The 16,424-nt window shown below is 31.1% G+C and overlaps 1 protein-coding gene across 1 annotated transcript in view; it reads right to left on the bottom strand.

Moving 5' to 3' along the window:
* Positions 1–591: 591 nt before the first annotated feature.
* GLRB (glycine receptor beta) overlaps positions 592–16,424 on the bottom strand; it is a 152,931-nt gene continuing 137,098 nt past the window's right edge. The window contains exons 9-10 of the mRNA XM_072621352.1: positions 10,640–10,932; positions 592–2,937 (exon numbers count right to left, since the gene is read on the bottom strand). Coding sequence (XP_072477453.1) covers positions 2,641–2,937; positions 10,640–10,932 — 590 coding nt within the window. The 3' untranslated portion in view covers positions 592–2,640. The remainder of the gene's footprint in view (positions 2,938–10,639; positions 10,933–16,424) is intronic.

Here is a 16,424-nt window from a genome sequence, read left to right as displayed (position 1 = left end):
TCTCTTTATTTACCACATTCCTACATGTGTAGGAAGCATCTTGAGAGCATGGACTCTTTCCTTTTGTATTTGGACCCCAAACATATGTATCTCTTCTGAAGTATCAATAACTATGTGAAATTAACAATTTGAATATCTAAATGCCTGTGATTAATTATTAGAAAAATAGATGTCACATTTAGCTTTAATTATACTTCACTGATGCATATATTTATAAAACTCAGGATACATCTCTAAATAAAGGCCAAATGCCAATTAATATCTAGAAAAAATGAACAATTATTTAATTCATGAATATTATTCTTATTTTTACTTGTCTTCCCAAATCTGATATTTACATGCCTTAACAAGCGTTTTTCTTGATGCCTGACATTAATAAATGAAAGTGTATATGCATTGCCATAAATAGGTGTGAAATCACAAATTTTGCTTTTCACACAAAGAAGAAATCTTAGCAAACATTACAAGCTACCACACCTCTGACTAAGTCAGATGACATATGTATGTATACACATACAGTCATGTCCTAGAATTTGCTATGAACATTGTTCAGTGTTGATTCTACAGTCTATAATAAAGACACATTAGATGTATGTTTTAATATGTTATGATTATTAGAATTTTTTATTTTGCAAAATATTTCACAATAATATTGTTACACAGCAGAAAAGAAAATAATTTACACAGATTACTACAGATAAGAGGTATCATGGATTGAGGAAAACAAACCTGCCTTATAGTACACTTACCATTTTAAGGCCTAATTTCTTACGCTTGACATGATCAAAAACACTCAATATTAATGGAATTTAACAGCACTATGAATGCATAATTAAGTTCTAAAAAGATGAAATGATTTCAAAAGGAAAATGGAGATAATTTTCCACATGGTCCATCAAATTGATGTAGTTGTACTCATTAGGGCTTTGTGATTACTGGAAATGTTCCCATTTTTAACCTTTTTAACCAATTGTCTATTAACATGTTGCTTACATCTTCTCTAAGTGATCTGGTTTCATCTAATTCTTTGCTGACTTTGCAATTCACATGTAACTAGCATAGAACTATTTTTTCAACAGACCACCTGACAGACTACCAGTTTATAAAATTTTGATGACTTCTGAGGAGCATTTAAAAAAATTTAACAGATTTGACACCAATGTGTCAAATATAGCAATCAGAAGAAATACACAGTGGCAGCGTTCACTTAAAATGATACTTTTATAGGAATCACTTAAATTAATGTAGAGTTTAATTTAGTCTTTATGGGGATGCTTGTTAATATTTATCCAATATGAATTGTTGATATCTTTGAATTTCAACAATAAAATTCTAAGACAAAATATAAAAGCCTTTGGAAACAATATTAAATAAAAAGCACATGCATCCTCAAATTTGAAATCACTTTTTATGTTGGAAGGATTAAAGTTGGTAAATCTTAACTAGAGAGCAAGATGAGGAGAAAAAAAATTGAATTCCTTTAAAAGAGCACCAAAGTTCTAATAGTATTTTTACCCTTTCAGTAAACTGATTAGGAAAATGCTAATAGTACAACAGTGGTTAAATGTCTTATAACAAATCACAAAAGACAAATGGGGAAGCAAAAGAATCACACAAAATTTATAAATGTGACTAAATAGTTGTCTGTGCAATGTGTATAATCATTTAAAAACTATTTTTAAAAAACTAGCAATCTAAGATCCTTTAGTAATTAATGAATTTTTCGTGTACCAAAGTAGTTCTAGCTATGGGACATTTTTACTTCTTTGAAAAATCATCCATACATTGCCTCTATATTCAAAAGAAAGCATTACTATTTCTTCTTCAAGGCACTATGGTATTGTGCCCACAGTATCACTTCAGTTTCAGTCCTGCTCAACAACAAGGTGCTATCCAATTTAAAAAAAATCACTTCAATAAGATTTTACTACCTTGGGTATTTTGTCATTTTGCCTTTCCTAATTTGGTCTTTCTTGTTTCACCAAAAACAGGGCATGATACATTTTCACATACTCCCATATTCCTCCAACCTTCCCTTTATGATATGGCGTCTTTTAAACAAGATTTCTTTATAAAATTAGCAATTCTCTGCTCTTTATCATTTTTTTAACAGAATGCAGATTAGAATAACCAATATTTTTACAACTTACAAAGTTAAATGAACTGAATTACAATTCTGTTTGTTCTTCAACAGTACCATAGAAAATTATATAACAACAAAATGGTTTTGCCTGAAAGTTACAAGAAAGGAGCATTGAAATACTACATATACTAGAATACTGACATTAATCAGAGAGCGTGCACATCATTTTCTCATTATTCAGGTTACCTGAAATATTTGCATGTTTACAGAAACAATAGCATTGTTTGAATTTGATCAATGATGTAGTATGTTATTTTCCATATATTCCTAAAGCAGGATGTATGCTGTACATATATACACATTAACTGATCAGAGCACAGACATTACAGTGTCATGCTTTCATTCAAAATTAAGATGTCGTATTTTCATTACAATCTCATGGCATCAAAATGCAATATATTGCTTCAAATATGCAAACGATTTCACAGACTAGCCTTTGTGATTGAGAATACAAAGAAGAAAGGTCTTACATTTTACACAAATGGAGAAAAAATACATCATAAATATATTGACCAATATATAACATTGAAGAACAAGAAACAAAAAGGAAACAATGCCCTCGCATAAAGATCAATTCTCTTTGCTGCTGTTGGAATAACTGGTTTCGCAGGGGGAGGTTTCTTGTTGTTCTTTGCCTGAGATTTCCCCAGCCCATTGTTGACTTCAATGGGTTTTCCATAACAGTCATAGTTGGACAATTCAAAATCTCTAGGTAAGCTACCAACAATGCTGAAGTCATTTGATCTCAGGTCAGATTTGGAAGTACAGACTTTTTTGCATCTGGTTTCACCAACCTGATAAATAAAAAGTTGTAGACATAATATTCTTAGAACTTTTTTCCATTCTTAAGTAAAGTGTCTTTGTAGAATACACATTTTGAGAGAACATAAGCAAAAGATACGTATTACATTAAGAATTTGTTAAATTCTAGTTTTCTTTTGAGTAAAAAGTAACTAATTGAATTATTAAATTTGTTGAATACTTATGTCCCCATAGCACTATCTGTGTAAAGTTATTTATGTAAAAGAAAGCATTACACCCACATAAATTATCAGCATTTCTATACACTACCACTAAATCCCAACAGCAAGAGGTAGAAAGAGAAATTCCAGTTAAAATAATGTCAGATAATCTAAAATACTGGGGAATCTACCTTGTAAGACAAATCTAGGGATTATGTGATTATAATTGCAAAACACTTTCAAAAAGTTGGAGAAATATAAATTGTTCATGGGTAGGACAAGTCAAAATGATAAAAATGACAATTCTACCTAAGTTAATTTACTTATTCAGTGCCATACCAATAAAACTACAAAATAATTATTTATGGAACTAGAAAAAATAGTAACAAAATTCATCTGGAAGAACAAAAGATTAAGAATAAGAAGAGAATTGGTGTAACAAACAAAAGGAGGGTGGTTTAGCAGCTTCAGATTTCAAACTATTACAAAGCAATTATCATAAAAAACAATCTAATATTTTCTAAGAAATAGAATGGTCGATGATTGGAATAGATTAGGAACACAATACAGAGTACTAAATGACAGTAAAAATCTAAAGTTTGATAGACACAAACATCCAAACTTTTATGGTAAAAAATTCAACATTTGACCAAAATTGCTGGGGAAACTGAAAAACAGTTTTGCAGAAACTAAGCTTAGACCAACAGCTCACTCCAACAGCTCACTGCACTTTGACCAAGATAAGGTAAAAATGGATACATAATTAAACATAAATGGTGATATAATTAAAGTATGGGAGAATGGGAAAAATTTACCTGTTGGCTCTATGGAGAGTTAATAACAAAACAAGGAATAGAGAGCTTCACAGAATGTAAAATGAATAATTTTGATGACATGCCATTAAAAGGATTTTATACAAACAAAATTAATGTAACAAAAATTAAAGAGAAAACCAAAAACTATGTCTCTGATAAATTTCTCATTTCTCAAATACATACACATATACATACAAACATACATATGCTTTGCATGACTTCGCATGTATAAGATGTATATGTATGTGTGTGTGTATATATATATATATATGTATATATATATATATATAAAATTGCTTTCCTTCTCAAGAAGGGTGAGAGGAAAGAGAAAGGGAAATAATTTTGTACTCAGCATTTTAAAAATTTTATATGTAACTAATCCAAATTTATAAAAAAAAAAAAGAGCCATTCTCTAGTTGGTAAATGGTCAAAGGATATGAACAGGCAGCTTTCAAAAGAAGAAATCAAAGTTATCAAGTTACATGAAAAAATGTTCTAAATAAATATTTACTAGAAAAATGCAAATTAAAACAACTCTGAGATACCACACTTTTATCAGATTCAGTAACATGATGGAAAAGGAAAATGACTAATGCCAGAGAGGATGTTGAAAAATTGGCACACTAATGCACTATTGGTGGAATTGTGACCTAGTTCAATCTTTCTGGAGAACAATTTAAAACAACCCAAAGGTCTATAAAACTGTACATCATCTTTGACAGAACAATAATGCTACTAGGTCTGTATCCCAAAGAGATGGAAAAAAAAGGAAAAACAATCTCTTTGAAAAACAATATATAATAGCCCCTTTTGTGGTAGCAACGAGTTGGAAATAAAAGGGCTGTCCATTAAGTGGGGAATGGTGGAACAAATCTGGTGTCTGTCATGGAATACTATTGTGCTATAAGAAATAATGAGCAGAATGGTTTCAGAAAAACTTGAGAAGACTTATGTGAACTGATACAAAGTGAAGTGAGTAGAACCCATTTTACACAATAACAGCATTATTGTAATTAACCACTCTGATCGAGACAATGACCCAACACAATTCCAAAGAGGTCATGATGTATAATGTCATTCACTTCTGGAGAGAGAACTGATGAACTCTGAGTGCAGATTGAACATGCTTTGTTGTACTCTCTTTGTTTTTATTGTTTTATCTTGTCTGAGGATTTTAATTTTTTTCAACATGACTTATGTGGACATTTCTTTTGCATGACTTCACATGTATAATACGTAAATATGTATATACATACATACATATATATATATATATATATATATATATAATTGCTTGCTTTCTCAAGGAAGGGAGAGAGGAAAGAGGAAGGGAAATAATTTGGAACTCAGCATTTTAAAATGTGATTGTTAAAATTTTATATGTAATTGAGAAATATTTAACAAAATCAATGAAAAAATATTTTTAAATCCCTTATGAGATTCGTCTATTTTGTCATTAGAGTGACAAAAAAACGTTCATCTTCAAAACAGTGGTGTTTGTAAAAATTCCAAGTTAGAATTCCTATAATTGTGAATTCCTGAAATTGTGCATTCAGAGGAGGTATGAAAGGCATTTTCACCCTATCCTGCCACTAAGATTCAACCATGATCCATGTTTGCCTCCCCTTAGGTTGATGCATTGCAGACATCACCTTGTACTTTCAGTCTTTGCCTTCTTTATTGGGACTGTTTCAAGAGATGTCAGCTTCTGGGACAAAGGCTTCTTTCTATTAGCTGACTTACATATAATTATTCTTATCAAAATTATAAAGTGAACAGACTTTCACATCTTATTATCAGTTGAGTGAATCAGTTGCCCTAGAGGGGGAAAAGAGTTAACTGTTCATCAAAGGACAGTATGCTGTATGAAATATTCAAATTATGTCACTACCTGAATTCAACTTAGTTCAACAAGATTATCAATCACCAGATCTCATTGTAATCCATTAAGAATACAATGATTTAAAACAGCACAGTTCCATAATCTACTAGAAGACTATAATATATATTATGATAAACATGATAAAAGGTAGAAGGTAAGTAGGGCAATAAGAACAATCTGATAGAGTATTCTGATCATACCACAATCATTAATCTACTGGAATTAATTATAAATTTGAATAGTTACCCTATAATCTAGAAATAAAGCATTAAAATATATATTATTTGGATTAATGTGTTTGGAAAGTCCAGTGATGCCCTTTTACTCAATTTTTTTTTTCAAAATAGCCCAATTAAGTCCTAATTAGTGCAAATAATAAATCATAGTCATGCATATTTGAATTTGCATTATTTGAGATTATGATTATGTGAAATATTGTCAATAATAAGACCACTTCAAGGGTATTTATTATTTTTACTCGTCATTATTTCTCTGTATCATAGCAAATTTTTTAAAATGCCAAATTTTCCCCTGCTTTGCGCTACTCTTGGAGTATAATTGAAAGACCTCAGAACACGGTATTAGCTCTTTAGCTATTTAAATGTACTGCTACTGAGAAATGAAACAATTCTGTATTTGAATGACACCCTGTTTTTTTATTACATGGCCTTCAAAATTAGAATCTTAGATATTTCAATAGTTCTGTCACCTCAATGATATGGTCAGTCTCTTTAACAGCACTGATTATAACTCATTCATGCCTGCTCATTCTCTCTCTCTCTCTCTCTCTCTCTCTCTCTCTCTCTCTCTCTCTCTCTCTCTCTCTCTCTCTCTCTCTGTCTCTGTCTCTGTCTCTCTCTCTCTCTCTGTCTCTCTGTCTCTGTCTCTCTCTGTCTCTCTGTCTCTCTGTCTCTCTCTCTCTGTCTCTCTCTCTCTCTCTCTCTCTCTCTCTCTCTCTCTCACTCTTTCTCTCACTCTCTCCCTCCCTCTCTCTGTTTCTTTCTATCTCTGTCTCTCTCTTCCAAACTTCCACACTTTCCTTTCCCCATGGCTACAAAACTAATTCAAGCCCTCATCACCTCTTGCCTGGACTAATAATGGCTACTTACTTGATTTTCCTTTTTGAAGTCTCTCCTAGTCTTTGCTATCTCTAACAATTACAGGATAAGCGTCAATTTAAAATGTCATAATACCCAGAGCCAAAGTAAGTTATTTCAAAATTTAAACTGCATTTTTCCTAAACAGCTGTGGCATTTAATAGTCTAAAGAATTTTTAAGATATGACTCTATAGGCTCTCATTTTCTTTAGGACCTCTCTCAATCTTCCATTCTCAAGTCTCCCCACTCCAACTCATCACTGACTCAGCTATCAAAATGATATTCCTAAAATATAGGTCTGATAACACAACTCTTCCTCCAACTGAAAAACTCTAGTGTCTACTTATTACTTCCTGAATCAAATATAAAACTCCTCGGCTTTTAAAGGCCCTCATAAACTGGCTCTTTCCTACCTTTCTGGTCTTCTCATACCTAACTCTCCCTCCCCACAACACTGCAGGATATTTTACTGACTGCCTCCCATAAATGTTTTCCCTCTTTATTTCCACCTCCTGACTTCTTTGTCTAAATCTAATCCTCATCTTCTGCAAGAAGCCTTTTCAGTCTTCCTTCATCTTAATACTTTCCCTCTGAAACTACCCCCAGTTTATTCTTTATGCATTTTGTTCATACATAGCTGTTTGTATATTGTCTCTCCTCCATTAGACTGAGTTCTTTGAGAACTGAGATTTTTTTTTTGTTTTTAATATTTTGTATCCTAGGTGATTAAAACAGTGCCTGAAACATAGTAGAGACATAGTAAATGTCTTTTGACTGAGTGATTACCTGTATAATTTATACAAAGTCTATTCTAAATACAAATTTGTTGTGCTGTCATTCTAATCACCAAATGGGAAATTATTGACACATAGTGAACTTACCCTTAAGAAAACAAAGGCATAATGCCAATTAATCTAAAAGTTAGTTACAATGAAAGCTGAGCTGTCTTTTTGTGACAATGGATGTTGTCAATTCTCCTGGAGAAGTTTGAGATTTTCACTTTTGAATTTCATGTTGTTTTTGTGTAACTCAAAAACTTTAAAAGAAAGTATGTTAGATGTTCTATTCAGACTTACATATGGCTTCATTGGCTGAAAAGAAGCAAAGAAAGAATTCCAAAAGAAAAGCAGTAATAATATCCAAAGAATAATAAACACAGGAATCAATTAATAGTGCCAAGTAAGAACTTGCTTCTCAGTAACACAAAATTGACAAAACCATACTCAGAGTATGCACTTACAAGGTGATATCATATATACCTAATTCAAATTTTATAGTTTTTATGGCATCTCCTTGATAAGTATGAGACTTATTTCCCTTTCTTGCATAAAGTTATGTCACTTCCCAAATTTGCTAGTAGCAGAAATTAAGCCAGTTATAATGAGGATCATGTGTGAAACAGATATAAATGACCCAGTGGGTCAAGTTATTTTCTTTTTTCTTTCACACTTGAACCCTTTTGCTTTAAGTATACCAAAAAACTGAGAGGCTGTTAGGCAAAAATATAATTCATGATAAACAGAAAATGTTACTATGCTGTACAGTATATAACATCTTCTTTAGATCTTTTACTTATCTAAAGGGTAGTATTCTGCTGGATTCTAACTTAAGAAACCAGAGTCAGGCAAATAAATAACTCATTTTATGCACAGATGAGGAAAAGGTTGTGTTTTCTATCTGAGTGGGGTAGAATCTGTGATTTCATCAGAATGGGGAGTTCCCAATGTAGTTTCCCTGTGATAGTGCAAATCACCCACCTTGACCTCTCTATTACTTAGTTATTAAGTCTCAGTGAGTCACCCAAGACTCACAGAGGCTAAATGATGTGTCTAAGATCACAGCCAGTATCAAAGATGGGATTTCAATCTAAGTATTCCAAATTCAAATTCTTGCCCTCAGTCTACTGTACCACTATAACTAAAGACAGCTGATGTGGAGACCTGGCCAAAACACTACCTTAGTAAAGATAGAAAGATGATTTGATTTTACATTTTTCTATGCATGGCTGTGAAATTCTGACATACACTGTAGAATCCAAAGTTTTAGAATTTATATTTGGAGAAGCCATACTAGAAAAGGAAGACAGATATTAACCACCATATGTAGTTTTTCTCTGTCATCCTTCCTTTCTCAGTAAGAGCAACATTTTTCTTAAATTGGCTTTAAATATATTCCGCTTTCCAATTGCTATTATAACTCAGTGTTATTATTATTATAATTTTGACAGAGGCAATTATAATTACACTATGTATTACGTGTGTATGTATTATGTATTATGATTAAAATAATTAGGCAACACTTGTATTTCAAAAGATAGCATATTTTAGAACAAAGAAATTCCTGAAAAGAAAAGCATAACTGCACGTTCACATCAAAGTTGATAAATCAAGAAAATATAATTTTTTGTGCAACCAAGTTGCATCTCTAGTTGCCTTGTGGTAATTTCTTAATGTACCTCAAAATGATTTTCAATCACATGAATATTTTAATTTTACAGTCAGCTTATATTGATGGGAGCCTAATGCTGATATGAAAGCTAAATTAACTTATACTCACAAATTCTCATTAAAAATCCAGCATCAAAGTATTAAGTTCAAAATTATATATATATATATGTATACATATATATATGTGTGTGTATACACATATACATACATATGCATGTATGTATGTATACTTTCACATATATATTTAAATATATATGTATGTATATTTATTTGAAGTCTGCTGTCATTCAATAGTAATCATGCCAAATTACATTTCTCCCAGAAAAACAAAATCTCCCATCAACACTCTAACATGATTTTATCTTGAAGAGTCACTGACTTGATTCAGTAATAATATTTCACAGTGATTTAAAAACCTTGTAGCCCAAGAGCAGCATGGGAAGTAGAAAATTAAAATGCTGACCTACTTAAATAGGTTATACTACTTAAGGGTGTCATTAGCTTGATTTGAAAGAACTTCTGTGAAAAGTAAAAGTAGCATAGCTGAGCCCATAAATTCAGTGATCTCATTTGTTATTTTCCACATACAGCTGTGGCAAACACATATATTTCATATACTATGAAAAACTGGGAAGATTATTTTATAATGAACTCTGGTCTTTGTGGCCGTAAAATAAATATGCCTGAGGATTTTTACTATGCACCATAAGCAATTAAAGTTCTCCCCTCTTTAGCTTGACTGCAAAAAAAAAAAAAAATAGACTTCATGAAAAAGGAAAGTTTATTTTTTATTCTTTATTTTTATTTTTAAATTAATTGTTTTGCTTTGGGTTGTTTTTCAATAAGTAATGTTTCAGGTAACAAGCATTATTTTTTGTATATACTTTTCATTTTATTCTTAGTTGTGTGTAATGGTAGGTAAATGGCTTATTGAAGAAATATCTGGACATGGACTCAGAAAGAACTTAATTGAAATCCTCCTTCACACATTTACTAGCTCTTTGTCACTGGATGAATCATTTAACCCCTCATCTCAGTTTTCTCATTTGAAAAATGGTGAAAATAATACCTATCTCATAATGCTGTGATGAAGATCAAATCAGGTAATATATAATGTTTTGTAAAGCTTAAAGTCCTATAAATGCTAGTTAATCTCTTTTTAAATTTTAATTTCCAAGGATAAACGACTGCCCAAAAATTCCAAGTACTTTGCATTAATAGAAATAATGTCTTGCCCACAAGGTCAACAAGAGAATGTGAAAAGTGTTTTGCCTGCTTAAAAGCATACTCACCTGTAAAGTACTGATGTGAACAGGAGTCCCTGTACCATTGACTGTGTTCTTCTTAGCTGCATTTCCACCTTTCCCTTCTGCTTGCTCTGCCTTGGCAATCCTGGCCTTCTCTGCTTCAATTCGTTTGGGATTGTTTAACATCACCTGAACCACAGCATACTCTACCAGTGATGCAAACCCAAAGAGAAGGCAAGCAATTAGCCAGACATCAAGGGCCTTCACATAGGATACTTTGGGAAGTTCAGCAGCAAGAGTGGTACATTCAGATGCCAAACTGAGGACTGAGAAGATACCTTTAAAAAGAGAAATTTGAGATGTAAAAAATAATTTTTTTCTTCATTTTTGTGACATTCTCAACATTGCACAGCTCAGTGTTGACAGTCTCTTCCAATGGGTCATTTAAATAAGAAGTACAAATCTGCAGCCAGAGATGACTGATATGCTTTGTAAATACTTTGTTATTTTAAGAAATAAAACAGAAAATTTGAATCAAGTTGTTTAAAAATGTACAGATCTGGTTTCTAATCTATTAAAATTTTATATTATTTTCACATATCACTCTTTTTGTGTATCTCTAATAAAGAAATGTGTGTGTGTGTGTGTGTGTGTGTGTGTGTGTGCGGTATATAACTGAATATCCACTTTCAACAATGACCTGAATTTTTAGCTAATTTTCAGGGTAAATGTAGTAGTAGCATTTCATTCTATTCTTTGAATCACAAGAAAAAAATATATAACTGATATCTAGCAAAATTCCTAGTAAACAAAAATAATAAGATGCAATTTATTAAGGAGGAAAAGATATTTAAAAAAAGATAACAGGGAAAATATTTAGTTCAGTCTTTTGAATCTATTTGATTCACTATTTGACAAAAACCGGGATAACAGAAAAGCAGTCTGGCAGAAATTAGGGTTATACCAATGATATCTCACAGTATACATCAAGAAAAATGGATACAATATATTACCAAGATATAAAAGGTGAAATTATAAATAAATTAAAGGAGAAAGGAAACTATTATCTTTTCAATCATGAAGAGTTTGCGATAAACCAGTAATAGAATTGCACATGATAAAAGTACAACTTTGATTATATAAAAATAAATTTCACAAATAAATGTTATGAAGTAAAATCTAGAAGGAGAACAAGTAACTCAGGGGAAATCCCATGGCAATTTTCTCAAATAAAGATCTCATTTAAAAATATATAAAGAACTAATTCAAATTTCTCAAAACTAGAAGTCATTCACAATAGACAGTCAAATCATATTAACATGCATTTTTCAAAAAAAAAATCAAGTTATAAAGTCATATAAAATTATTACATAATACCAACAGAGAGATATAAATTAAAACAACTTTTCTACCTCTATCAGAATAGCAAACATAACAAAAGAAGTAATTGAGAAATGTTGATAGGTTGTGGGAAAACAAGTACATTCACTCACTGTTGGTGGAGCTATGAATTGGTTCAATAATTCTGGAAAGCAATTTAAAAATATGCTTAGAAACTAAAAAAGAAAAGTAAAACAAATGTTGCTCTACCACTACTAGATTCATACATCAAAGTAATCAAAGAAAGAGGAAAATGATCTCTATGTACAGAAATATTTATAGCAGCTATTTTCATGGTAGCCAAAATTTGGAAACTACAAATTTATCCTCCAACTAAAGAATGGTTAAATGAATTATACATTAGTTATAATTGAATATTATTCTGAAATTATAAATTATAAGATTGACAATTTTAAAGGAAACTAGGATGGCCTTTGTTAACTGATACAAAGCAAATGAGCAGACCAAAAAAACAAAAAAAAACAATTTATAAAATGTTAAGAACATTACATGGAGAACATACATGGAAAGAGTTTAGAATGCAATGCAATAATAAGCCATGAATCCAAAAGAGAAAATCAATCATGCCATTCATCTCTTGGCTGAGGGATGAATTAAAAATTCAAGAAAAGACATAAATTTTTGGACATGGTCAATTCAGGCATGTGTTTTTTTTTTTCCAGACTATGCATGAATAAGAGGAATTTTTATGAAAAAAATCCTCAGTTGATGTGTGAGGGAAAGGATAGGAGGAAAAAAAGCATAATTTTTAATACCTATAAAACAAAAAAAAAATACACCAATCAACAACAAAATTCTGTTTTGAACCTATTAGGAAAGCAATAACAAAAAACCGATATAAGTTGTTAAGGAACCCTGAAAATAGCTGGAGTTGATGGCTATTGGGATGGGAAAACAATGGGTAGTGGCAAGTAGCAGAGTGAGTAGCTCCTGGTATACAACAGTGGAAAGTAACAGCCAGATTGGAGCAGGTTTGCAGAGAGCAATCCAATGACATCTGTAGAAGACACAGGGGAATTTTTAGTGTTGAATCCATAAGTTATCCCTCTATGTATCTGAAATTCTCATACATGTTCTCTGAATTTGAACTTCTTCATACAATATATGCATATTAGTAATAATTCATCAAAATGTCCAATTTTTCCACCGAATATGTGTGTACTTGTGATAATTCAAGTTTAATAAAGAAGAGATTGGTATATATTTCCTTCATTTATACTTCTATTTAATTAAAATTAATTGTGAACTGTTATCAGGCTGACTTCTAAAGAATTAAAAAATATAGATAAGAATCAGGAGTGATAGTTTGGTGACTATATGATGCTTTGAACCTGAGTTGAGTGAGGGGGGAGAAGCTGTGGACTACATTAGTAATAAATATTCATGTTCCTTAGTAATGGCAATTAGGAACCATGGGATATTTTAGATAAACTGAAATGTCTTAATATGTGGTATCCTGGGAAGAAAAAAGATGGAATCAAAACACAATAAAGAATTCAATGATTCAATACTGAAAACATATCTCCTTCATTTATACCTTACAAATAGGAAATATTACAAAACAAAAGCTGTAAAATTATCAAGTCAATGCAGAAGATTTTTAATTATAATTTTTAAATGTTATTGAAAAGAAAGATGAAGTCTGAACATACAACTAGATTTTCACAAAAAATGAGATCTATTTCAAAGGCCAATTTCTTTGAAATGTCAAAATAGTATTAAATGATTAATACTTAATATAAGCATATTTTTCCTATCCATCCAGGGTGAAAGGAGTACAGGTAGAGGAAGGAAAATTGTGGAGGGGAGAAGAAAAGTTTTTGGAAATATGTGGTGAAAGACAACAATTCTCAAGAGAAATCTATCAACTGTACATCTTGAAACAACAAATCTCAACAAATGATGAAAATTTGCTAACAAATGCCAAGTTATGTTACTGTTATTCTGGGCCACCCAGAGCATCAGTGTATGTTACTAAAAGAAAGGATAAACATGAATCTTGAAAGTGTATAATTATCAAACATACTTTAGTATGCCATTTATAACTGAAATTTGTCCTCATAGTCTATTCTCCATTTTTAATTTCTCCTATGTTACCAATAAAATCGCCAATCCTATGTCCAATATTTCCTTTTCTCTTTAGTCTTCAAAATTGCATTCTCATGTCCTGTTAGTATTTTATAAAGGAAAAGAAAATAATTTCAATAATCCAATATTTGCAAAGAGTTAGACAAACATTTATTTTTGCAAAGTACTATCTGCTAGTTATTAACATAATTATGATTTTTATTAGGCATACTATACTAGAAAAAAAACACTGACCTGACAACTTGAGATGACTTGGATTTAAGTGAGACTCTTTCATTTTCTAGCTAGATAAATTTAGGCAAATCATGTCTTTTCTCTGGGACACAGTTTCCTCATCTATAAAATGAGGATGTTGTTGATAATCTTTTTCAGTCATGTCTGAGTCTTTGTAACCCTCATTTGGGGTTTTCTTGGCAAAGAAACTGGAGTGATTTGCCATTTCCTTCTCCAGATCATTTCACAGATGAGGAAAATGTAGCAAATAGGATTAAGTAACTTACCCAGGGCCAAATTTGAACTCAAAAAATAAATGAGTCTTCTTGACTCCAAACCCAGCATTCTACCCACTGTGTCATATATTTGCCCTTAAAATGAGGATAGGAATCATATTATCTCTAAATTATGTTGTAGCTCCAATATCTTCTTACCTCTGTACCTTTATATAACCTTGACTTTCTAACCTATCTTCATATATATCATCAAACACAATTCCCATTCACTGTTCAGTAATTTTCTAAGTCCTCATTTAGACTAAAGTATAAAAAACTTTAATGTGTCTTTTCAAATCTTTTCACCTCTTTTACCAGCCACTTTGGGGTAAGAACTCCAAAATCTCATTTCTTAATTTACCCCTTTCCAGAGTTGCTATTTGGGTTAAAGTTCCTGTTAATTTTTTTCTAAGTACAACTGAATTATTCTGAATTCTGTTTTTTTTACATATATACCCCATTAACTGGATGAGCTTCTTCTCTCTATTAAGTTATGTTGATCAATGTGTCTAAAATATGACTGCTTCCTGTGGCTGTCTCCAGGGATCAGACTTGGATTACCACACTCATCTCCAACCTTTACTCGGTACTTTTGAATGTTTGATATGAGCAACTTTGACATAGTTAAATATGTGAAACTACCCTCTAATTATGTTTCATAAAAGCACAAAGGAGGATACTATATCTTATTTTTTATTTTTCACCACCTTATTATATTTCAGAAGAGCTCAGTATATGTTTCTTGCCTGCTTTTCACTAAAGTTTTTCATAAGGAAAAAAAAAAAGTGATGCTGTTGTGGCTTTTTTTAAGGGCATTAAATTGTGAAGAGAAAATAATATAACTGCACTGGTCTCAATATTCATTCTAGGCTTCAAGTGAAATATTAATGACCATATTACATCTAGCCTAGAATGCTGGTGACCTGAGGTGAGTCTTATTTATTCATTCTTTAAAAAAGTGTTTTCCTGAAAATAAGAAACAGTAAAAAAACAGAAAAATTATTTCACCTCCAGACTTATGGTATTTCTTCAGACCTAAATATATATAAATGTGTGTATATGCATAAGATTTTGTATGTAATGTATGTCTAATTTATAACTTACTATTTTTGGCTACTAAGAACTGTAAATAGAATTTTGACATTCTATTGTCTAGGGCTGCTCCACAAAGGAGCAAAAATAAAATTTGAATTGCATGCTAAACTGAAAATGATTTGTAATTTTAACCACAAAATAAGGAGGAATCAGTCTATGATCCTGTCTTGGAACAGATGATAGGATCTTCATTAAAAAAGTTATGTAGTTCTATTAAAGCAATGAAATGAAGAATTCATGTTACTGAGATTCTTAAAATATTCCAACTGAGACATTAGGTTAATTTTTTTAAATATGTGGTTATTCATGTTAAAATAATTTATTTTTTTGCCTGCTATTTTTCTGGACCTCAGTTTCCAATCATCCTTTTGAAATAAAAATTTATAATTGTTTCAAAAAGTAGGATTTTTCTATAGCAAAGTCCTATCAAACTAAACTTACAGATGAAACTGACTTTGTAATAGCTTTATGTCAAATGTGAAAAGTATTTATTAAAAGTCAAATATAAACATCAAAAGCTAGGAAAAATATATTAAGTCATCCTAAATATATTCTATATATGCCAATTATCTTTTCTATTAAGCTGTGACCTTGTTTATTAACCTTTGGAAGACTGACGTATTTTAAGACTGACATCTTTCTGAAGCACTCCGTAACAGGAAAAAAAATAAAGTTTATGATGTCAGTCTTTTGAAACTGGTAAAAATGAGATTACAAAAAAAATTGAAATAGACTAAAAAATATATATCAAATTATTT

This window comes from Notamacropus eugenii, chromosome 6 (assembly GCF_028372415.1).
Source record: "Notamacropus eugenii isolate mMacEug1 chromosome 6, mMacEug1.pri_v2, whole genome shotgun sequence".
Taxonomy (NCBI): Eukaryota; Metazoa; Chordata; class Mammalia; order Diprotodontia; family Macropodidae; genus Notamacropus; species Notamacropus eugenii.
The sequence above is the reverse complement of the archived record's forward strand: the minus strand, read 5'-3'. Positions and strand labels throughout refer to the sequence as shown.